This window comes from Ornithorhynchus anatinus, chromosome 13 (assembly GCF_004115215.2).
Source record: "Ornithorhynchus anatinus isolate Pmale09 chromosome 13, mOrnAna1.pri.v4, whole genome shotgun sequence".
NCBI classification, from domain to species: domain Eukaryota; kingdom Metazoa; phylum Chordata; class Mammalia; order Monotremata; family Ornithorhynchidae; genus Ornithorhynchus; species Ornithorhynchus anatinus.
The window spans coordinates 23673635-23696105 of record NC_041740.1 but is presented as its reverse complement, the minus strand read 5'-3'; the positions used below and the strand labels follow the sequence as shown (position 1 = coordinate 23696105).

General features: G+C 54.3%; 3 protein-coding genes across 5 annotated transcripts in view; 2 read left to right on the top strand and 1 right to left on the bottom strand.

The window, feature by feature from the left end:
- The window catches only part of COG5 (component of oligomeric golgi complex 5), a 203033-nt gene extending 196801 nt beyond the window's left edge, over positions 1-6232 (bottom strand). For both annotated transcript variants that reach the window (XM_029077969.2, XM_029077970.2), the window contains exons 1-2: positions 6113-6232; positions 1431-1570 (exon numbers count right to left, since the gene is read on the bottom strand). In XM_029077969.2, coding sequence (XP_028933802.1) covers positions 1431-1570; positions 6113-6206 — 234 coding nt within the window. In that variant the 5' untranslated portion in view covers positions 6207-6232. The remainder of the gene's footprint in view (positions 1-1430; positions 1571-6112) is intronic.
- Positions 6233-7324: 1092 nt separating this feature from the next.
- DUS4L (dihydrouridine synthase 4 like) lies at positions 7325-13797 on the top strand. The gene is made up of 7 exons (XM_007670980.3): positions 7325-7539; positions 7645-7774; positions 8010-8131; positions 9385-9502; positions 10829-10951; positions 11704-11930; positions 13154-13797. The coding sequence occupies exons 2-7, from the start codon at positions 7689-7691 to the stop codon at positions 13399-13401; spliced, it is 924 nt and encodes a 307-aa protein (XP_007669170.1). The 5' UTR covers positions 7325-7539; positions 7645-7688; the 3' UTR covers positions 13402-13797.
- Positions 13798-15515: 1718 nt separating this feature from the next.
- The window catches only part of LOC100078266 (B cell receptor associated protein 29), a 53935-nt gene continuing 46979 nt past the window's right edge, over positions 15516-22471 (top strand). The window contains exons 1-2 of one of the 2 annotated variants that reach the window (XM_029077848.2): positions 15516-15681; positions 19417-19517. In XM_029077848.2, coding sequence (XP_028933681.1) covers positions 15590-15681; positions 19417-19517 — 193 coding nt within the window. In that variant the 5' untranslated portion in view covers positions 15516-15589. Of the gene's footprint in view, positions 15682-19416; positions 19518-22471 lie in introns of those variants that run through there. The other variant, XM_029077849.1, reaches the window with a different exon arrangement.

Below are 22471 nucleotides of genomic sequence, written 5' to 3'. Positions count from 1 at the left end.
CGTCACCCTTGCACGCTTTATTCACCCCTCCCTTAACCCCACAACACTGATGTACATATCTGTAATTTATTTCTATTAATGTCTGTCTCCCCCCTCAGCTCACTGTGGGCAGGGAATGTGTCTACCAACCCTGTTACGCCGTACTCTCTCAGCCACTTAGTACAGCGCTCCACACAGTTACTACTCAATAAATACCACCGACTATTATGTTTTGCATTTGTTAAGCACTTACTTCGTGTCACGCAATGTCCTGGGCGCTGGCACAGATATAAGATAATCACAAAACGACAGTCCCGGACACAGTCCCCATCCCACACGGGGCTCACGGTCAAAGAAGGAGGGGGAACGGCTCCCAGATCTCCATTTTACAGATGAAGAAACTCAGTCAAGGAGAAGTGACGTGACTTTCCCAAGGTCACGCAGCAGGAAGAGAGAGGAGCCCCGATTAGAAGCCAGGTCCCCTCACTTCCAGGCCCGTGCTCTTCCCACTCTGCTCCTGGTGTGAGTGTGAGGATGAGATCAACAGATGGAGGCGAAGAGGGTGGGCAGGTGGTGTGTGCATGAATAAACTGGTGCGGGGAGGGGGGTATATGTTTTTGAGTGTACAGGTGGGAAGCCAAGGGCCAGTTTGCCTGCTTGGGTGTGACTACTTGTTTTATTTTGCTGTCTGTCTCCCCCTTCTAGACCGTGAGCCCGTCGTTGGGCAGGGATCGTCTCTATCCGTTACCGAGTTAGACGTTCCAAGCACTGAGTACAGTGCTCTGCACGCAGTAAGCGCTCAAATACGACTGAATGAACTACTGTGCTGAGCTCGTGCGTGTCTCTCCCCAGAATTCCCATGGAGATGGAGAGGCCGTTTCCTCATCCCCAACCCCACATATCAGCGGAGATTCTCCGGCCCCACGGAGGTTAGGAGACAGGAAAAAACCGCCTCTCCCTTCCAGATCCTTCCAGTTATTCGGGGAGAGAGGGGAGACGGACGACGGGGAGTGGAAGGGCGCCGGGCCGGAAGCCGGAGGACCCGGTTTGGAGTCCAAGGTCTGCTTCTAGCAAGTCGCAATCTCTCTGTACCTCAGTTTCCTCAGCTGCGAGATGGGGAACAATAATGCCCACCTCCCAGGGTTGTGAGGACAAAAAGACGACAAGGGGAGCACACTTTGGGAAAGCCCGGAACAAAATCCAAGGTAGAATGACTATAACAGGACCCCCCCCTCAATCCCCTCCACCTCCACGGGGCTGGACAGGGGTAAGGCCCACCCTCACTCCATGGGTTTTTTGTTCCTCCTCCTCCTCCTCTTCCACTCCGACACCGCCCGCTTCCCACCCTGCTTCGACATGAGGGCGGGGACACCAGCGGCGACTGGGTTTACTTGGCCCGGGGCCCCAAATCCTGGATTATCCTCTAATTACTAACGCAAGTGGGATTTTACCTGTAAGTGAAGTTCTTTATCCAGTTGACTGATGCCTTGAGCAAGTTTTGCCAACTGCTCAGCTATCACAGCTTGGTGAATAGATTGAGAGGTGTAAGCCTTCACGTCAAAGTCTTGGCTTAAAAAATCAGCATAACATTCTGGAAAAAAAAAGAAAAAGAAATGCTCTGTGTTTCACGCTGCAGAACGTGAGAACAGAAATTCACAGAGGACAGACTGTTACTTCTAGACCTCTCTCAGAAAAAAGTAGAGGACAGAAGCAGCAGGGACCAGGGGATAGAGCACGGGCCTGGGAGTCAGAAGGTTACGGGTTCTAATCCTGGCTCCGCCACTCGTGTGCTGTGTGACTTTGCGCAAGTCGCTTCACTTCCCTGCGCCTCAGTTACCTCCTCTAAAATGGGGATTGGGAATGTGAACCCCATGTGGGACAGGGACTGGGTCCAACCTGATTAACTCGTATCTACCCCAGCGCTCAGAAGGGGGCTTGGCACATAGTGAGCCCTTAGCAGGTACCATGAATAAGTCAGAACAGATGATTTATTTTATAATGCTATTTCTTAAGCGCCTACTGACGGTGCTTGGCACATAGTAAGCGCTTAACAAATACTAACGTTATTTTACAGAGGTGACAGGCACAGTGAAGTGACTTGCCCAAGGTCACCAAGCAGGCAAGCGGTGGAGCCAGGAGTAGACCCCAGGTCCTTCCGACTCCCCCATTCATTTCGCTGTGCCTCAGTTACCTCGTCTGTAAAACGGGGATTAAGACTGTGGTCATCCACCTGGATCCCCCTCGACTTCTCAGCTGCCTTGTCGACCACCCCCGTTCTGGAAACTTTATCCGACCTCGGCTTCGCCGACTCCGTCCTCTTCTGGTTCCCCTCCTGTGGCTCCGGTCGCTCGTCCTCGATCTCTCTCGCGGGCTCCGCCTCCGTCTCCCACCCCCTAACTGCTGGAGTCCCTCAGGGCTCAGTTCTGGGTCCCCTTCTATTCTCCATCTACGCCCACTCCCTCGGAGAACTCATCTGCTCTCATGGCTTCAACAACCACCTCTGTGTGGATGATTCCCAACACTCCGTCGCCAACCTCGCTCTCTCCCCATCTCGGCAGCCTCGCATTTCCTCCTGCCTTCAAGGCATCTGTACTTGGAGGTCCTCTTGTCATCCCAAACGTTTTGTCTAAAGCAGAACTCCTCATCTTCCCACCCAAACCCTGTCCTCCCCCGACTTTCCCATCACCTCAGACAGCATCACCATCCTTCCCGTCTCACCAAGCCCATCATCTTGGCATTATCCTCGACTCCCCTCTTTCAACCCACACATTCCAGCCGTCGCTAAATCCGACCGGTCCCACCTTCACAACGTCGCTGAGATCCGCCTTTTCCTCTCCAGCCCAACTCCGCATTAATCAGATCACTCATCCGATCCGCCTTGATTACTGCATCAGGCCTCCTTGCTGACTTCCCTGCCTCCAGTCTCTCCCCACTCCACTCTGCTGCCTAGATCATTTCTCGACAAAAATGTTCCGGCCATGTTCCCCCCCTCCTCAAGAACCTCCGGGGATGGTCCATCCACCTCCGCACCGTTGGCCTAAAGGCACTCAATCACCTCGCCTCCTCCTATATTCATTCAATAGTGTTTATTGAGCGCTTACCGCGTGCAGGGCACTGAACCTGGGAGCCTACAATGTACTAAACAGACACATTCCCTGCCCACAACGAGCGGACGGTCTAGAGGGGGAGACTCGCCACTCTCCCACTACAACCCAGCCCACCCACTTCGCTCCTCTGGTATTAACCTTTTCACTGTGCCTCCATCTCATCCGTCCCACCGCCGACTTCTGGGCCACGTCCCGCCCCTGACCCGGAACGCCCTCTCTCCCCCTTTCCGACAATGACTCTCCCCCCTTTCAAAGTCTTACTGAAGCCACATCTCCTCCAAGGGGCCTTCCCTCACCAAGCTCTCTTTTCCTTTCCTTCAACTCCCTTCTGTGACGCCCTGACTCGCTCCTTTTATTCATCATCCCCCTTCCCAGCTCCACAGCACTTACCTGTAACTTATTTTATTGATATTAACATCTGTCTTCCCCTCTAGACTGTAAGCTCATTACGGGCAGGGAATGTGCCTGTTATATTGTACTCCCCAAAGCGCTTAGTACACAAGCTCTCAAGAAATGACTGACTGACCGTGAGCCCCAGGTGGGACACGGCCTGTGTCTAACCTAATTAGCTTGTGCCTACCCCAGCGCTTAGGACGGTGCCCGGCCCATAGTAGGTGGTTAACTAACACCACAAAAATGTTCAAAGAATTCCTCCACGCAGACTCTCGGTCCGGAAATCTAGGGACCGAGGTTCACCTGACTCGCCATCGTCCTCATCACGGCACCAAGACAACAGAAGGTGTTCAATAAATACTCTCCATGTATCTTCAGTCCTCTCTCTGAATTGTAAAGCCGATACAGGTAGGGAATAGATCTGCTAATCCACTAATTCTGATGTACCGTCCCGTCCCAGGCACTTAATATGCGCTCGATAAATATCACCGATTGCTTGATTCAATACAACTGTTGCTAGTGTGTGCGGGCATGAGGTTGAAAGTCTGTATCTTCCTCTCTGCGTCCATAAAATCAGAACAAGGCACATTTCTCTAGACTGTGAGCTCACTGGGGGCAGAAATGCGTCTGTTTTCTTTGCACACGGTAAATACTCAATGAATATGATTGATTACCAGAGCTAAGGCAACACCACAGCTGCCAATAGACGAGACCCCCCCCCCCCCTTCACACACTTCAGGTTTTTTCAGGTTTTGGTGGAGGGGAGGGGTCATGTTACCACCTGAATGATCTGAGTCTCGTTCGTTTCTGCAGCTGTGAAGGAAAAGCACCGCATGGAGGGCAGACAAGGAGGCAGAAAACAGGTGCTGCAGACGTTAAGCGCAACGTAACAAGAAGACGCACAGCTGGCTACTTTTCTGGCTCTTGGGGGGGGGGGCCCACCCTGAGAGGAAGGGCCAAAGTGGAGGCCCGAGGCAGGGTGAGGCCCCGAGGTTGCCCGGGGGGGGGGTCCCGGCCTCCCCGGGGCCGGCCACCTGCCGCAGGTTCACCCAGCGGCTCTCGGGGGACAGCAAATTCTCTCTGCAGGTCCAGGTGGGGGGACGGAAGGGGATCCTGGCCCCAGCCATCCCCAGACGTATAACAACAGTAATAATGGTATTTTTAAAGCACTTATGTGACGAGCACTGTACTAAGCATCGGGGGAGATACAAGATAATCAGGTCCCACGTGGAGCTCACGCTCTAAGTAGGACAACTGATCTCTCTCTAGGCTGGCATCTCCTCCTGCCTTCGAGACATCTCTACTTGGATGTCCTTCCGTCACCTCCAATTTAACACGTGCAAAACATAGCTCCATATCTATGTCCTTCTTCCCGCCCTAATGACAATGACGGTATTTGTTAAGCGCTTACTACGTTCCAAGCACTGTTCTAAGCGCCGGAGTAGATATCAGGTTGTCCCACGTGGGGCTCACACTTTTAATTCCCACTTTTCAGATGAGGGAGCCCCAGAGGAAGTGAAACGACTTGCCCAAGGTCACCCAGCAGAGAAGCGGCGGAGGCGGGATTAGAATCCACGTCCTCTGACTCCTAAGCCCTCTAATAACAACAGTGATGGCATTCGTTAAGCGCTTACTGTGTGACGAGCACTGTTCTAAGCGCTGAGATAGATAACAAGATTGTCCCTGTGAGGCTCACAGTCTTCATCCCCATTTTAACAATAACGTTGGTATTTGTTAAGCGCTTACTATGTGCCAAGCACTGTTTTAAGCGCTGGGATAGATCGGGTTGTCCCACTTGGGGCTCCCCAGTCTTCATCCCCATTTTCCAGATGAGGTCACTGAGGCCCAGAGAAGTGAAGTGACTCACCCAAAGCCACCCAGCTGACAATGGGCGGGGCCGGGATTCGAACCCACGACCTGTGACTCCCAGGGCCGGGCTCTCTCCACTGAGCCCCGCTGCTTCTCTGGACTGGGAGCTCGTTGAGGGCGGGGAATGAAGGGAAGCAGCGGGGCTCAGTGGAGAGAACCCGGGCTTGGGAGTCGGGGGTGACGGGTTCGAATCCCGCCTCTGCCACTCGTCAGCTGTGTGACGGTGGGCAAGTCATTTCGCTTCTCTGGGCCTCAGTCCCCCCCTCTGTCAAATGGGGATGAAGACTGGGAGCCTCCCGTGGGACAACCTGATGACCCTGTCTCTCCCCCAGCGCTTAGAACAGTGCTCTGCACACAGGAACCAATACCAACGTCCTTCCTGGTGTATTGTTCTTTCCCGAGCGCTTGGTTTAGTGCTCCGCACATAGTAGAAGCAGCGTGGCTCCATGGAAAGAGCCCGGGCTTGGGCGTCAGAGGTCGTGAGTTCAAATCCCGGCTCTGCCACTTGTCAGCTGGGTGACTGGGGGCAAGTCACTTCCCTGGGCCTCAGTGACCTCATCTGTCAAATGGGGATTAACCGTGAGCCTCACGTGGGACAACCTGATGACCCTGTCTCTCTCCCAGCGCTTAGGACAGTGCTCTGCACCTAGTAAGCGTTTAACAAATATCGACATTAGTAGTAGTAGTAATGCTCGATAAATAGGGGGAATAGATGAATGAATGAATGCAGGAATGAATGAATGCGGAGCGGGGCGCAGCCTTACCGTCCTGCAGGAGCTCGCGGACCGTGGCCGAAGCCGCCCCGGAGGCGGCGCCCACCCCAGTGTCGCCAATGTCGCCGACGCCGGCGGCCTCCATGGCGCCCGGGGCCGCGACGATGACGGACGGACGGCCGGCGGCGCGCCCCGATGACGTCAGGCCGGCGGCGCGCCCCGATGACGTCGGAGCGGCCCGCGCCCGGAGGGGGGCGCGACGAGGATGCAGCGCGCATGCGCGGCGGCGCGGGACCAGGGCGGCGGCGGCGGCCTCGTGGCGGCGGGTGAGTGCCAGTGCGCGTGCGCAGGCCCGGCCGCAGCGCCGGCCCCCAGTGTGGGCTATTTGTTGAGCGCCTACTCCGGGCGGAGCACTGTACTAAGCGCTTGGGAGAGGGCAGGGTGGTCACTTAGAGAAGCAGCGCGGCTCAGTGGAAAGAGCCCGGGCTTGGGAGTCAGAGGTCATGGGTTCGAATCCCGGCTCGGCCACTTGTCAGCTGGGTGACTTTGGGCGAGTCACTTCACTTCTCGGTGCCTCAGTTACCTCATCTGGAAAATGGGGATTAAGATTGTGAGCCCCAAGTGGGACAGCCTGATTCCCCTGTGTCTCCCCCAGGGCTTAGAACAGTGCTCTGCACATAGTAAGCGCTTAACAAATACCAACATTATTATTATTATTATTACCCCAGCGCTTAGAACAGTGCTCGGCACATAGTAAGCGCTTAAACAAATACTAACATTTATTCTCCCAGGCGCTTAGAACAGTGCTCCGCACGCAGGGACTGTCTCCGTTACCGATTTGTCCATTCCGAGCGCTTAGTACAGTGCTCTGCACATAGGAGGCGCTCAATAAATGCTGAATGAATAAATACGATGGGGGAATGGGTCTGTTTGTTGTTCCATTGTACTCTCCCAAGCGCTTAGTACGGTGCTCTTGCTCCCTGTCCCACACGGGACCCACAGTCCTAATCCCTGGCGGGGTGGGCGGATCCCGGCCTGAGAGGCGAAAGGACATGGGTTCTAATAATAATAATGATAATAATAGTATTTGTTAAGCGCTTACTATGTGCCGAGCACTGTTCTAAGCGCTGGGGTGGATACAGGATAATCGGGTTGTCCCACGTGGGGCTCACGCTCTTCATCCCCATTTTACAGATGAGGTAACGGAGGCACCGAGAAGCGAAGTGACTTGCCCAAAGCCACACAGCCGCCAGGTGGCTGAGCGGGGATTAGAACCCACGACCTGTGACTCCCAAGCCCGGGCTCATTCCCCTGAGCCCACGCTGCTTCTCTCTACAAAGGTGTGGGACGGACGTGAAGAGAAAAATACGTTGAGAAAAGCAAGTTCGACGTCAATGCCCTCAGCGAATAGATGTTAACCGAATGGTAGTCATCCTGTTTGACCCCGCTGTCTTTTTCGACACATTTGAAAAACAGAGGTTCGTGGCATACGTATGTACTTCGAGATGGAACCCGCTTAGAAGGAACCGGCTCTACTGCTGTTAAAAATAATTTGACCGTGAAACCTGATTTTATTTTTCCAGATTTGGAAAGATTTGATATTCAGCGGTTCCACAGAAACCACGCAATGTCAAGGAGAGAAAAAAATCCCTTGGAAATGTTCCAGTCCGGGCACCTGGTAAAGATCTGTGCTCCTATGGTCCGTTATTCCAAGTAGGTATTTCCGTTGTCCAAGCCCTCGTATTTTTTATATTTTCCACCGAACCTCGAAATCGGACCTGTGTGGTTTTCGGGGGTGTTTCTATCCTTTCTGAATGCCCGCTGAGCAAAGTTTGCGAGCGTCTGCTGAGCAAAATTTTATGTGAGTGCGGTTCAAATGTATATTCGTAATTAATGACTCTTGGGTCTGGAAAAAAATGAGTTTAATTGCCTTTTTATGTGCTCACAGGCTGGCTTTCAGGACACTGGTCCGGAGATACGACTGTGATCTGTGTTATACTCCGATGATAATTGCCGCTGATTTTGTTAGATCGGTGAAAGCTAGAGACAGCGAATTCACCACAAACCAAGGTATTCTACTCATAATCCGCCACGTGTTATCTTAGAACTCTCCTGGATAACAATAATAATAACAACGTTGGTATTTGTTAAGCGCTTACTATTTGTCAAGCACTGTTCTAAGCGCTGGGGTTGATACGAGGTTGTCCCACGTAGGGCTCACGGTCTTCATCCCCATTTTACAGATGAGGGAACTGAGGCTCAGAGAAGTGAAGTGACTTGCCCGAGGTCACACAGCTGACCGGTCGCAGAGCCGGGATTGGAACCCATGACCTCTGGCTCCCAAGCACGGCCTCTTTCCACTGAGTATCGCTGCGCCTCGACCTCTCGGTGTGAAGAAGGCCTCTGAGTGCCTTCCATTTGTTTGATCGTCATAATAGTAATTGTGGAATTTGTCAGGCACTTACTATATGCCGGGCACTGTCCTAAGCGCTGGGGAGGAGACGAGCGATTCAGGTGGGACACAGTCCCCGTCCCACATGGGGCTCACAGTCGTCTCTATCCCCGTTTTCCAGATGAGGGAACTGAGGCCTAGAGAAGTGAAGTGACCTACCCAAGGTCACGCGGCAGGCAAGTGGCGGAGCCGGAATTAGAACCCATGACCCTCTGGCTCCCAGGCCCGAGCTCTATCTACTACACCAATAGTCCCCGGGCCCCTAGTAGAGCGCTTTGCACAGAGCAGGAGCTCAGCTAAATTGTTGTATCTCAAAAATAACATTTCGGTGGTCGCCTACCACGGGCAAGGCGTGATCGTCCTTCCCTACAGACGCAAAGACAGTTGGCTGTAAAGTGTGATCGACGTCACCGTCTCTCCGCCGTCCGTCTCCAGACGGGGCTGCGTTGCCCAGGCGTTTGCGTAAACGGAGACCAGCCCCGTCGAGGGAGGCGGTTTGGCGTAATGGGAGTCGCAAGGTCACGGGTTCTAATCCAGGCTCCGCCACTTGTCTGCTGTGTGACCTTGAGCAAGTCACTTGGCTTCTCCGCTCCTCACTCCCCTCATCTGTAGAATGGGGATTGAGACCGTCAGCCCCGCGGGGGCACAGGGACTGTGTCCAAACCCGATTTGCTCCTATCCACCCCAGCGCTTAGTACAGTGCCTGGCACAAAGTAAGCGCTTAACCAAGACCGTAAGTGCCGTTATTCCGAGATTGACAAAAGAGGATCTAGCTCGCCCTTTGGCCAACGTTAAAAATGAATGTCATTTTGAAGTATTTGCGCGGCCTGAGTCTTGTACGGTTCTGAGGCGCTCCTGTCCCCCTCCTTAGGCGATCGCCCGCTGATCGTTCAGTTTGCTGCTAAAGACGCGCAACTTTTAGCCGATGCCGCGACTCTCGTCCGCCCTTACGCTAACGGAATAGACGTTAACTGTGGTTGCCCTCAGAGGTAAAAATCCTTCCAAGGAGTTGGAAGAGTGTACTGAAAGCATTAGGAAAAGTCAGTGGGAGCACGGTAGACCGTCCTTCTGCTCTTCCGTATTGAAAAGCAAAGGAACCGACCCTTCCACCCAGCGCTTGGGCAGGAGTGTCCCGCACGGGGTGCCCGCGGGCCTAAGAGATAATTCTTGAAAGGTGAAAGGTCCCTGAGGAGAGCCACCTCAAATCTCCCGTCCCTTCCCCGATATTTAAGAGACACCTCCGTGGATGGCCGGGAAACCGGATCTATTGAGCGCCCACGGGGCGCTGAGCCCCGAAGGGAGTCCGCAAGGATTTGCAGTCCTCCTGGAGAAGCTAACGGTGGCGTATTTTCCGCCGCATTTATTGAGCGCCCACGGCGGGCTGCGTCCCGAAGGGAGTCCACGGGGATGCGTGATGCTCCTCAAGGAGCTGACGGTGGAGCGGAAGAGAGGAGACAAAGGGATGAGCTCACGTAACTCACCGAGGTCTGGGACGGGTCCAAACGGAGCTAGCACGTAAACGGGAGGGAATCGAGCCCCAGGGCCCGCCCAAGTGCCGGGAGTGAGGTCGGAGAGATTTGGAGCGATCGGAAGAGGTGTATTTTTATGGGGTTTGAAGAAAGGAAGGGATGTGGGGTGGAAAGGGGGACACTGCAGCCGAGGTAATCAGAAGGTGGCACGATAGCCTAGCGCACAAACCAAGACGTCCAATAGATATTCACGTCGGAAGTGGCGTGGAAGGTCACTGGTCAGAAGAAGGTTAGCCCCAGAAAGTTTCCGGTTACGGTTTTTTGGATTCCTGCAGAAAAAACCTGACAAATTTATCTTTACAAAGACTTTTTCAAAATAAGGGCTTTGCGTAAGGCACCGGGTTTTACGCAGCACAGGACTGGGCATCCTTGTTTCTGAAACCCAGCGGGGAAATGTCTTCGGTGCCTCATTTTAGATCGTAGTTATTATGTATTTATCGCCCTAGATTCAACAATATAACAGTACGCCATTAATCGATCAGTGGTATTTATTGAACGCTTACTGTGTGCAGAGCACCGTCCTGGGCGCTTGGGAGACTACAAGATGATATAACAGATACATTCCCCGCCCATAACGAGCTTACGGTCTAGAGGGGGAGACAGACATTGATATAAATAAATGAATTACCGATACGTATATAAATATGTATATACAATTGCTGAGGGGCGAGGTTGAATAAAGGGAGCAGATCAGAGCGACGCAGAGGGGAGCGGGATATCAGGACGGATAAATCACCCTGTCATCGTAAACGTCGGTATTTATTTTGGTGTTTTTTTCGTGTGAAGGTGGGCGATGGCAGAAGGTTACGGTGCCTGTTTAATAAATAATCCCGAGCTTGTCCGAGACATGGTCAGACAAGTAAGGAATCAAGTGGAGGACGTCACGTTTTCCGTGTCGATTAAAATCAGGTACGGCAAAGTGGCGGTTTCGCGCTAAATGCTTGGAAAACAGTAGACAAGAAGGAACTTTGACCCATCACCCGAGGTCTCTGCGGGCCGGGAACGTGTATCATCTCTGTTGTTTTGTATTCTCCCAAACACTCGGTACTGCGCGCTCTGCACACAGCAGGCGCTCAGTAAATGCCACCGATGGATGGATTTTCTAAAAAGATCTGCGCAGTGGAAAGTAGAAGGAGAAGTTTGATTCGGAAGCGATGACTTCCTCCACTCCTCATTTGGGTTTCAGCTTTCACGCGTGGGCCTGAAGAGGTGGATGTGGGATATCATCTTCCTCAGGCATCGATTCCTTAATTCAGACCTATTCAAACCGGCAGAGAGATTACAAGGTACAGCTGGTTTTTCCCCACGAGGGACAGGGACTGCGTCCCACCCGATTCGCAGCGTGGCCCAGTGGAGAGAGCCCGGGCTCGGGAATCGGAGGCCGTGAGTTCCACGGCCACTTGTCAGCTGTGTGACCTTGGCCAAGTCACTTGACTGCTCTGGGCCTCAGTCACCTCCTCTGTCAAATGGAGATGAAGACTGTGAGCCCCACGTGGGACGACCTGATTACCTTGTCTCTGCCCCAGCGCTTAGTGCCTGGCACATAGTAAGCGCTGAACAGATACAACTCATATTATTATTACTGGGCGCTCGGGAGAGGGCGAGTCAACTGGTAGGCAGGATCCCCGTCTCATAATGATCCGCGGGGCTCTGAATTTTAGGATTCACGACGATCTGACGAGAACCGTAGATCTCTGTCGAAAGGCCGAGGCCACGGGGGTCTCCTGGATAACGGTTCACGGAAGAACTGTCGAGGAAAGACACCAACCGGTACATTATGACGCGATTAAAATAATTAAGGAAAGCCTCTCCGTACCGGTCGTCGTCAATGGAGACGTTAAAAGCTTGAGAGAAGCCGAGACGGTTCAGCGAGTGACCGGGACGGACGGTAAGAGGTCGCCGTTTCTATTGGTTTATCTTTCTGCGTGAGGAGGAGGAGAACTAAACGTCGCGTTGGTTGTTTAACGTGGAGCCAGACTCCGTCGCTCAGCGGTGAGATCGAAGGTCAGGCACGTTTGGAGAGCTTGGAAGCTCTTAGGTCGGCACCTTAGCGGCGGGAAAAGGGTAAGGCGATTTCCAGGAGTATCGGCCTTTCTAATAGCCAATATTTACTGTTACTCCCTACTGACGGCTCACCACCTCCAGGAGGCCTTCCCAGCCTGAGCCCCCCTTTTCCCCTGCCCCCCCTCCCCGTAGCACTCGTGTGTATACGTGCGAATTTATCATTCTATTTATATTACTGCGTATATATCCGTAATTCTGTTATATTGATGCCCCCGATGCCCGTTCAATCGTTTTGACGCCCGTCTCCCCCCTCCTCGACTGTGAGCCCGTTGTGGGCAGGGACGGTCTCTCTCTGCAGCACGGCGTGGTGTAGAGCCCGGTCCTGGGAGTCAGAAGGTCATGGGTTCTAATCCCGGCTCCCCCACTTGTCAGCTGTGTGACTTTGGGCCAGTCACTTCTCTGGGCCTCAGTTACCTCATCTGTAAAATGGGGGTGAAGACCGTGAACCCGACGTGGGACAACCCGATCACCTCTCATCACCCCCAGCGCTTAGAACGGCGCTCGGCACGTAGTTAGTAAGTGCTTTAACAAACGCCATCGTTATTCTCATTACGACACGACGATAAACGACACGTTCCCCGCCCGCATCGGGCTTATAGTCTAGAGGGAGAGGCAGGCATTAATCCAAATAAATCAATTACGGATATGTACGTGAGTGCTGCGGGGCTGAGGGTGGGGGATAGGCCAACTGCCCAAAGGGTACGTAGCCCAATACGTAGACAGTGCAGACGGCGGAGGGTGTCAAGGAGAAGAAGGTTTAACTGTGGAAGGCCTCTTGGAGGAGATGACCTTAATAAGGCTATGAAGGTGGGGCGGTATACGCGGACTGTCCGCTATACGAAGCATTTCCCTTTGTTCCGACCACGCTCGCTCTGTGCAGACGCGGCCCATCTTTGGTTTAGAAAGCCGGCGAAATGAGTTTCCAGATGTGGCCGCACAACTGTGAAATCTCTGTCACGCCGGCGCCGTCTTGGTCCAGAGGAAGCGGGGTAGGTCTGGAGTTGGAACCTCAGTACTGACCGGTCTTTTCTGGATTGTCACGTATAGGTGTCATGGTGGCCAGAGGTCTCTTGGCCAATCCGGCCATGTTTGCCGGGTACGAAGAAACCCCGCTGAAGTGCATCCGGGACTGGGTCGACGTCTCTCTGGAGCACGGAAGTCCTTTCACGTGTTTTCACCATCATTTAATGTACATGATGGAGAGGATAACCTCCAAGCAGGAGAAGAGGGTGTTCAACGCGCTATCCAGCACGTCGGCGGTGTTAGATTACCTCGCGGATCATTATGGCCTGTAGCGGTCCTTCGACGGCCGGGATAGCGTGTGGTCCCTTCACGCTCGGCGGAAAACCCAAGTTCCCGCAGGAGTGGCCGGCGGAAACACAGGAAACGCACCAGCGAGGGCGGGGAGGCGGAGGTTCCTGAAGAAAATGGAGCGAGAAGCCGAAAGGGAACGGGCGAAGGAGGTCCACCGGAAGACGGAGGGGCAGACGGAGCCGAGTTCTTAACGTCGCCTGCCCCGCGCCGCGTCCCGGTGCCTCCGCCTCCCCCCAAATCGCCCTCGCCCCCAAAACGGGGAACTGTGACTGGGATCCCGACCCCCTGCCCTGCAAGAGAGGGTCCTGGGATCTAATCCCCGCTCCGCCACGTGTCTGCCGCGAGGACTCCTCGACCTTCTCTGGGCCTCAGTTCCCTCCGCTGTAAAACGGGGATTAAGAGTGCGAACCTCACGTGGGACGGGCTGTCCGAGCGCATTAGCTTTTATCCACCCCGGCGTTTGGAACGGTTCTTGGCGCATAGCGAGGGCTTAACAAGTACCGTAATCGTCATTATCGTTGTTTTATTAAGGGACGGGGTCAAGGGTGAGGCAGGGGAGCGTGGCGCCGGGTCCCCCGGTCGATCCGCGGAACGGGGGGCAAAGAGGCCGTCCCGTCGTCTCCGCGTCGGTGACGGCCGGTTGGTTGAGCGGCTGCTCCCAGGAGGTCGTCGGCCGGGCGGGCGGGCCGGACCTCGGGTGGGACACGGGGAAGAACCGGGAGAGAGGCGCGGCGGAACGCGCCCCGGCTGCACGACGAGGCCTCCGCACGAAAGGTGGAGGTCAAGGACGTCAACGTGGGACGGCCGAGGCCCGGGCCGCACACCCGCCTGCGCCTCTCCCCCGCGCTCCACCCGTCACCTTTCGATACATAAAACGGTGTTTAGTTCCATCGACGCCCGTCTACTTGGACTGATGTCCGTCCCGCCCCCAGACTGAGCCCGCTGTGGGCAGGGATCGTCTCTCTCTGTTGCTGAATTGCGCTCTCCCAAGCGCTCCCCACACCGTAAGCGCCGTCACTTGTCGGCTGTGTGACTGTGGGCAAGTCGCTTCACTTCTCCGTGCCTCAGTGACCTCGTCTGGAAAATGGGGATGCAGACCCTGAGCCCCAGGTGGGACAACCTGATGACCCTGTCTTTACCCCGGCGCTTAGAACGGTGCTCTGCACGTAGTAAGTGCTGAACAGATACCAACATCATTATTGGAAAAGCCTGGGCTTGGGAGTCAGGGGTCATGGGTTCGACTCCCGGCTCTGCCACTCGTCAGCTGTGTGACTGTGGGCAAGTCACTTAGCTTCTCTGTGCCTCAGTGACCTCATCTGTAAAATGGGGATTAACCGTGAGCCTCCCGTGGGACGACCTGATGACCCTGTATCTCCCCCAGGGCTGAGAACAGTGCTCAGCACATAGTAAGCGCTTAACAAATACTGACATTATTATTATTATTAACTTCTCTGTGCCTCAGTGACCTCATCTGTTAAATGGGGATTAACCGTGAGCCTCAGGCGGGACGACCTGATGACCCTGTATCTCCCCCAGCGCTTAGGACGGTGCTCTGCACCTAGTAAGCGCTTAACAAGTACCACCATTATTATTATTATGAGCGTGAGTGAGTGAGTGAGTGAGTGAGTGAGTGAGTGAGTGAGTGAGTGAGTGAGTGAGGCGTTCAGGGTTCTCTGTCCCGCCGCCGGCGCGCGGTCTGGCCTCGCGCTCCTCCCTGCCGCCTTCCCTCCTGCCGCTGGCGCGCGCCCCGTCAGTCTCTGCCGCCTCGCGCCCTCGCCTCGCGCCCTCGCCTGCCCTGCCGCCGGCGCGCGCTCCTCCCTCTCGCCTTCCCTGCCGCCGGCGCGCGCCCCGTCAGGCACTGCCGCCTCGCGCCCTCGCCTCGCGCCCTCGCCTGCCCTGCCGCCGGCGCGCGCTCCTCCCTCCCGCCTTCCCTGCCGCCGGCGCGCGCCCCGTCAGGCACTGCCGCCTCGCGCCCTCGCCTCGCGCCCTCGCCTCGCGCCCCCGCCTCGCGCCCTCGCCTGCCTGCCGCCGGCGCGCGCTCCAAGCCCCGCTCCCGCCGGCGCGGCGGGGTGACGTCAGGGCGCGAGCGCCGGCCGCGGGCTGCCGCCCTCCCCGACCGGACCGGTCCGTCGCCTTGTCGCCCGTCGCCCGTCGCCCGCGTCGGGGAGGATGAGCCTGCAGTGGGTGGCGGTGGCCGCCTTCCTGTACGCCGAGGCGGGCGGCCTCCTCCTGCTCTGCCTGCCCGGCGTCACCCCACACAGGTACGTGCCCCCCTCCCCCCCCCCGTAATAATAATAATGGTGTTGTGTGCTAAGCCCTTACTCTGTGCCCCGCACTGCTCTAAGAATAATAAGGTCGGTATTTGTTAAGCGCTTACTACGTGCCGAGCCCTGTTCTGAGCGCTGGGGGAGATACGGGGGTCATCGGGTTGTCCCACGCGGGGCTCACCGTCTTCATCCCCATTTTACACGTGAGGGAACTGAGGCCCAGAGAAGCGAAGTGACTTGCCCACAGTCCCACAGCTGCCAAGGGGCAGAGCCGGGATTCGAACCCATGATCTCCGACTCCCAAGCCCGGGCTCTTTCCACTGAGCCCCGCTGCTTCTCTAATAATAATACTGGTATTTGCTGAGCGCTTACTATGTGCCAGGCACTGCTCCAAGAACAATCATAATGGTATTATGTGCTAAGCGCTTACTGTGTGCCAAGCACTTCTCTAATAATAATGATGGTATTATGTGCTAAGCGCTTACTGTGTGCCAAGCACTGCTCTAATAATAATATTGGTTTTATGTGCTAAGCGCTTACTGTGTGCCAAGCACTTCTCTAATAATAATAATGGTATTATGTGCTAAGCGCTTACTGTGTGCCCAGCACTGCTCTAATAATAATATTGGTTTTATGTGCTAAGCGCTTACTGTGTGCCAAGCACTTCTCTAATAATAATAATGGTATTATGTGCTAAGCGCTTACTGTGTGCCAAGCACTGCTCTAATAATAATAATGGTATTATGTGCTAAGCGCTTACTGTGTGCGAGCACTTCTCTAATAATAATATTGGTTTTATGTGCTAAGCGCTTACTGTGTGCCGAGCACTTCTCTAATAATAATAATGGTATTATGTGCTAAGCGCTTACTATGTGCCAAGCACTTCTCTAATAATAATGGTGTTATGTGCTAAGCGCTTACTGTGTGCCAAGCACTGCTCTAATAATAATGATGGTATTATGTGCTAAGCGCTTACTCTGTGCCAAGCACTGCTCTGATAATAATAATAATGGTATTATGTCCTAAGCGCTTACTATGTGCCAAGCACTGCTCTAAGACTAATAATAACGGTGTTATGGGCTAAGCGCTTACTCTGGGCCGAGCACTTCTCTAATAATAATAATGGTATTCGTTAAGCGCTTACTCTGTGCCAAGCACTGCTCTGATAATACTAATAATGGTATTATGTGCTAAGCGCTTGCTATGTGCCAAGCACTGCTCTAAGACTAATAATAACGGTGTTATGTGCTAAGCGCTTACTCTGGGCCGAGCACTGCTCTAAGAATAATAATGGTATTTGCGAAGTGCTTACTAAGTGCCAAGCACTGCTCTGAGAATAATAATAACGGTGTTATGTGCTAAGCGCTTACTCTGTGCCAAGCACTGCTCCGAGAATAATAATAACGGTATTGGTTAAGCGCTTACCAGGTGCCAAGCACCGCTCTAAGAATAACAACAATGGTATTATATGCTAAGCCTTCACTACGTGCCATGCGCTTCTCTGATAATAATGATGCTATTTGCTAAGCGCCGACTATGTGCCGAGCACTGCTCTAAGAATGATGATAATGGTATTATGTGCTAAGCACTTACTCTGTGCCGAGCACTGCTCTAATAATAATAATAATAATAATGGTATTCGCTGAGCGCTTACGATGTGCCAGGCACTGCTCTAAGAATAATAATAATGGTATCATATGCTAAGCGCTTACCATGTGCCAAGCACTTCTCTGATAACAGTAACGGTATTCGCTGAGCGCTTACGATGTGCCGAGCACCGCTCTAAGAATAATAATAATAACGGTGTTATGTGCTAAGCCCTCACTATGTGCCGAGCACCGCTCTAATAACAGTAACGGTATTTCAGCGTGGCTGGAGAAGCAACGTGGCTCAGTGGAAAGACCTCGGGTGTCCAGAGGTCATGGGTTCGAATCCCGGCTCTGCCACTCGGCAGCTGTGTGACTGGGGGCAAGTCGCTTAGCTTCTCTGGGCCTCAGGTACCTCATCCGGAAAATGGGGATTAACTGTGAGCCTCACGTGGGACAACCCGATTACCCTGTATCTATCCCAGCGCTTAGAACAGTGCTCTGCACATAGTAAGCGCTTAACAAATACCAACATTATTAAGCGCTTACTACGTGCCAGGCACCGCTCTAAGAATAATAATAACGGTATCATATGCTAAGCGCCTACTCTGTGCCGAGCGCCGCTCTGATAACAATAACGGTATCTGCTAAGCGCTTACTCTGTGCCAGGCACCGCTCTAAGAATAATAACGGTATCTGCTAAGCGCTTACTCTGTGCCAGGCACCGCTCTAAGAATAATAACGGTATCTGCTAAGCGCTTACTCTGTGCCAAGCACTGCTGTAAGCACTGTTGATGATGATAATGGTATTTAAGCGCTTTCTATGTGCCAAGCACTGTTCTGAGCACCGAGGGGGATACAGGGTAATGAGGTTGTCCCCCGCGGGGCTCACAGTCCTCATCCCCATTTGACAGACGAGGCCACTGAGGCCCCGAGAAGTGAAGTGACTTGCCCGAGGTCACCCAGCGGACGAGTGGCAGAGCGGGGCCGAGAACCCAGGTCCTTTGACTCCCAAGTCACCGCGTAAACCACGCTGCTCCTCGGCGTCCTCTCCCAAGTGCCCGCAACAGGGCTCGGCACCCAGTAAGCGCTCAATAAATACGACTCCTAATGGTGTGCAGAGCATAACAGTAACGAGGGTACAGTAACGTTGATATTTGTTAAGCGCTTACTACGTGCAGAGCACTGTCCTAAGCGCTGGGGAGAGACAGGCTGATCAGGTTGTCCCACGTGAGGCTCACAGTCTTCATCCCCATTTTACAGATGAGGGAACTGAGGCCCGGAGAAGTGAAGTGACTTGCCCACAGTCACGCAGCTGCCGAGTGGCAGAGCCGGGATTCGAACCCCTGACCTTCGACTCCCAAGCCCGGGCTCTTTCCACTGAGCCACGCTGCTTCTGGGTATTCGCGCCCATGTTTACTGTGTGCAGAGCACTGTGCTAAGCGCTTACACCGGGCCTACCACCTGTGTCTTTTCCGCGAGACTGTAAGCTCGCTGTGGGCAGGGAACGTGTCTACCAGCTCTGTTACCCTGCGCTCTCCCAAGCGCGTACTAAAGTGCTCTGCACGCCCCGAGTGCTAAATAAAGAACACTGGTTTCTTTTTCCACTGTAAAAGTTGTCATCCGAGTCTGTCGGGGGCGGGGCGGGGGGGGGGGGATCTTCGAAGACCCAAGCCAGCGGCAGCTAATTAAAATACCCGGATTTTAGTGTGCACTCACTTTCGGTGTTTTATCGTCGGATCGCGCGCGGACCTCGGCAGCGCCGTGAGACGAGTTGGAGTCCAGCACGAGGCCTGATTGTGCGGTGCTTGTCAGCTGGGTGACGGTGGGCCAGTCGCTTAACCTCTCCGGGCCTCGGTTCCCTCATCTGTGAAATGGGGATGAAGACCGTGAGCCCCCCCGTGGGACAACCCGACTCCCCCGCGTCTACCCCGGCGCTTAGAACAGTGCTGTGCGCGTGGTAAGCGCTTAACGAAGACCAACGTCATTATTATTATTGAAGGGCTCCCGGGGCGTTTCGCGGACTAAAATTCACGCTAAACGTTAGCGTTCGGCGGTCAGTGCGGAGATACAGATGTTAACTGCCGAACGAAGCGTCCTGCCCCCGTTTTCCCCTAATGCGTTCGATACTGTCGTTTTACAGGTGGCAGAAGATTTTTCTATTCCCGCTCTGGGGTAAAATTGCAAGTTTTTGGAACAAGGTTTTCCTTACCATCATAATCCTGTTGATTGTTCTCTTTCTTGGTAAGTAGAAAACCGCTCCTTCTGGATTCAGAGAACACCAGCTTTGCCTGCAAAAGTTTGCAAAGCGCCAAAAGCCCAAATTTAGGATGCCAGCGACCGTAATCCCCATTTTCTGTAGATATTTGCCTGAGCGCCCCTAGACTTGTCCTCGAACTATTTCTCCGTCCACCTCTGGCCTCCCCCTTTCTTCTTCCCCACGTGCCTTCCTTCGAATTACTTTCACTAACCCGCTCTTTCGTGACCCCGGACTTCCCAGACAACTCATTTATTATTGCCACCCCTTGGCAACGGTAGCTTATTATTTTTAACTTATGAATAAATACATTACGACTATGCTGGGACCAGACCGGCCCCAGGCTACGCGAGCCTTCGGGACGGCCTCAGAAATGTCCTCTGGGCTCAAACCCTGCTGCGCTCTGAGCCCCGAGCCTATAAATGGAAACTTTTCCATCGCTTCTTGAATATCAGAGACCCCTTCGGCCGGACGGTCGGCGGCTAAAGGATTTTATCCCCTTTCAGGCTGGCGAATTCAAACCTAATAACTAGGCGAAAGTGTGAGAAAGTAAAAATGTTCCCATTATGATCATACGCTCCGCCCGGTAAATCTCGGAAGGGCTGCTAGTCTTGGAACGATCTGGTTTTCCTAACGTGTTACGTGTTTACCGAACCCGTTCAAATGATATTTTTAACGTGTTATAATTACATCCCCAGCATCCCTCTAAAACGGGGTCGTACTTTTTTTAGATTGGGGCGTAGCTACTTGCGATGTCATGATGCTTGATTAAGCCTTTGGGTGAGCTCAGAATACTTCTCGCCACTTTAGCCGTTCTACCTCGATCTGGGAGGCAAAGAGGGGACCGTTGGCCGAGGTAGACCGAGGCACGCAGAAAACAAAGCAGCCTGCTCCAGCTCCCTCTCTAAATCAGCTACGGAGCCAGAGATCAAAACCCGGCCACCTCGCAGGATAGGGCAGTTGGGATTAGAGTTTAATTCCTCACGAGGAGTGGTTTGCTGTGTTTCACGGTGCATTTTGCTCTTCACTGGCCTTTGAAGAAGAGACCTCAGATGATATTCATTCGTTCGGTCGTATTTATCGAGTCATGACCGTGTGCCGAGCACTGAACTAAGCGCTCGGGGAAGTACAGTACGACAGTGAACGGTGACCATCCCCGTCCACGACGAGCTCGCGGTCTGGGGCGCGGGGAGACGGACGTCAATACAGATAAATGAAAGGAATACACATAAGTGCCGTGGGGCTGGGGTCGGGCGGGGAAGAGCAAAGGGAGCGGGTCAGGGTGACGCAGAAGGGAGAAAAAGAGTCTGGGAAGGCCTCTTGGAGGAGGCGGGCCTTCGGCGAGGCTTTGATGTAGGGGAGAATGATCGTCTGCGGGATTTGAGGAGGGAGGGCGGGGCGGGCCGGGGGTCGGCGCCGGGCCAGGCGAGACGGCGGCCCAGGGAGAAGGTGAGCACTAGAGGAGCCAAGCGTGCGGGCCGGGTTCACCGGAGGCCGTGTGGCCTAGCCGAAGGAGCGCCTACCTGGGAAGAACTAGGTTCCGATCCCGGCTCTGGCACCTGCCCGTTGGATGACCTGGAGCTTCTCGCCGTCTCATTTTCCTCATCTGCAAATCAGGGATTAAGCACCTGTTCGCCCCCCTGCGTAGACTGCCCACCCCGTGTGGGCCGGGGGACGCGTCCAGCCCACTTATCCGGCACCTACCCCGACGCGTAACTTGGCGCACGCTAGGCCCGCGCCTCGTGCCTCGATGATGACGACGATTCAGAAATAAGGGATTTAGAAGGCCCACGCTCCGGGACTGTTTACGGAGCCGTATTAATGACTTCAGCGAACTCTCCATTCCCAGAGACGATATCCTTTAGGAGAGGTCGAAAATTTTCCTGCCTCGCCTTCGGCCGTCGCGTCGTCTTCGACCCGTGGCGACGCCACGGACGCCTCTCTCCCCGAGCGCCCCACCTCCGTCTGCGGTCCTTCCGGTAGTGGATCCGTAGGCTTTTCTCGGTCCAAATACGGAAGCGCTTTTCCGCCGCCGCCTTCCGCGCGGTAAGCTCGGGTCTCCGCCCTCGACTGTCTCCCGAGCCGCCGCCGCCCGGCGCGGGTGAGGTTTTGGCTTGTAGCAGATGGCCTTCCGCTCGCCAGCCACTGCCCAAGCTGGGATTGGAAACGCCTCCGCTTGACTCTGCCTCCCGTAGTCGACGCTGGTAGAGAACTGGAAGCTCTCCAGGTGCGACCCTGAGCGGGGAGAGGTATAAAATCGAATCCAAAAGCCCGGATCGGGCCCCGGCTAGGCCACGGTGCTAGCTAGCCATCTTTCTCTTCGGATGCCTGCCCTCCGTCCTTCCCGACGCTCAACCCGCAAACGTGATAATAATTGTGGCGTTTTTCGGCGCCGTTTGCCAAGCGTCGTACCTCACGCCGGGGCAGATGCAAGATCCCCGGGTCCCAGTCGGCGGAGGAGGGGGAACGGATGGCGAATCCCCATTTTGCAGATGAGGGAACTGAGGCACGGAGAAGAGAAGTAATTTGCCCAAGGTCACTCAGCACCGAAGTGGCGGAGCCGGGATTAGAACCCGGGCACTTCTGACCGCCAGGCCCGTGCTCTGCCCGCTAGGCCGCACTGCTTCTCTGATTTCTGGTTTGCTTCCCTTCCCGCCCTACGTGTCTTCAGCTCTGTCTTTAACTCCTGAGCTGCACCGACGACCTCCGTACCTCTTTTTCATAGTAACTTTCCACTGCCCAAAATGGTGCTCTCTCCCCAGTGGCGTTTCGGGGAAAAGTATCCAAAATCCAGCCCTTTTTTTCCTTGCCTAAGCCCAACTCCGCTCAGACACCCTGCTTTCCGCTACAGCGGCAAACTGTACTTTAATGTTGGCTTGACCCAGGTCGCTAAGTGAATTTTTTAACCCCTGCCCTGATAAAAAAAAAAAATGCATTCTCC

Excerpts from the sequence above, each read along its gene's own strand:
- DUS4L (XM_007670980.3), top strand. The coding sequence starts at position 7,689 with ATGTCAAGGAGAGAAAAAAATCCCTTGGAAATGTTCCAGTCCGGGCAC. Across the intron at positions 7,775-8,009 it reads CCTATGGTCCGTTATTCCAA|GCTGGCTTTCAGGACACTGG; the intron begins GTAGGTATTTCC and ends ATGTGCTCACAG. Across the intron at positions 10,952-11,703 it reads TCCGTGTCGATTAAAATCAG|GATTCACGACGATCTGACGA; the intron begins GTACGGCAAAGT and ends TCTGAATTTTAG.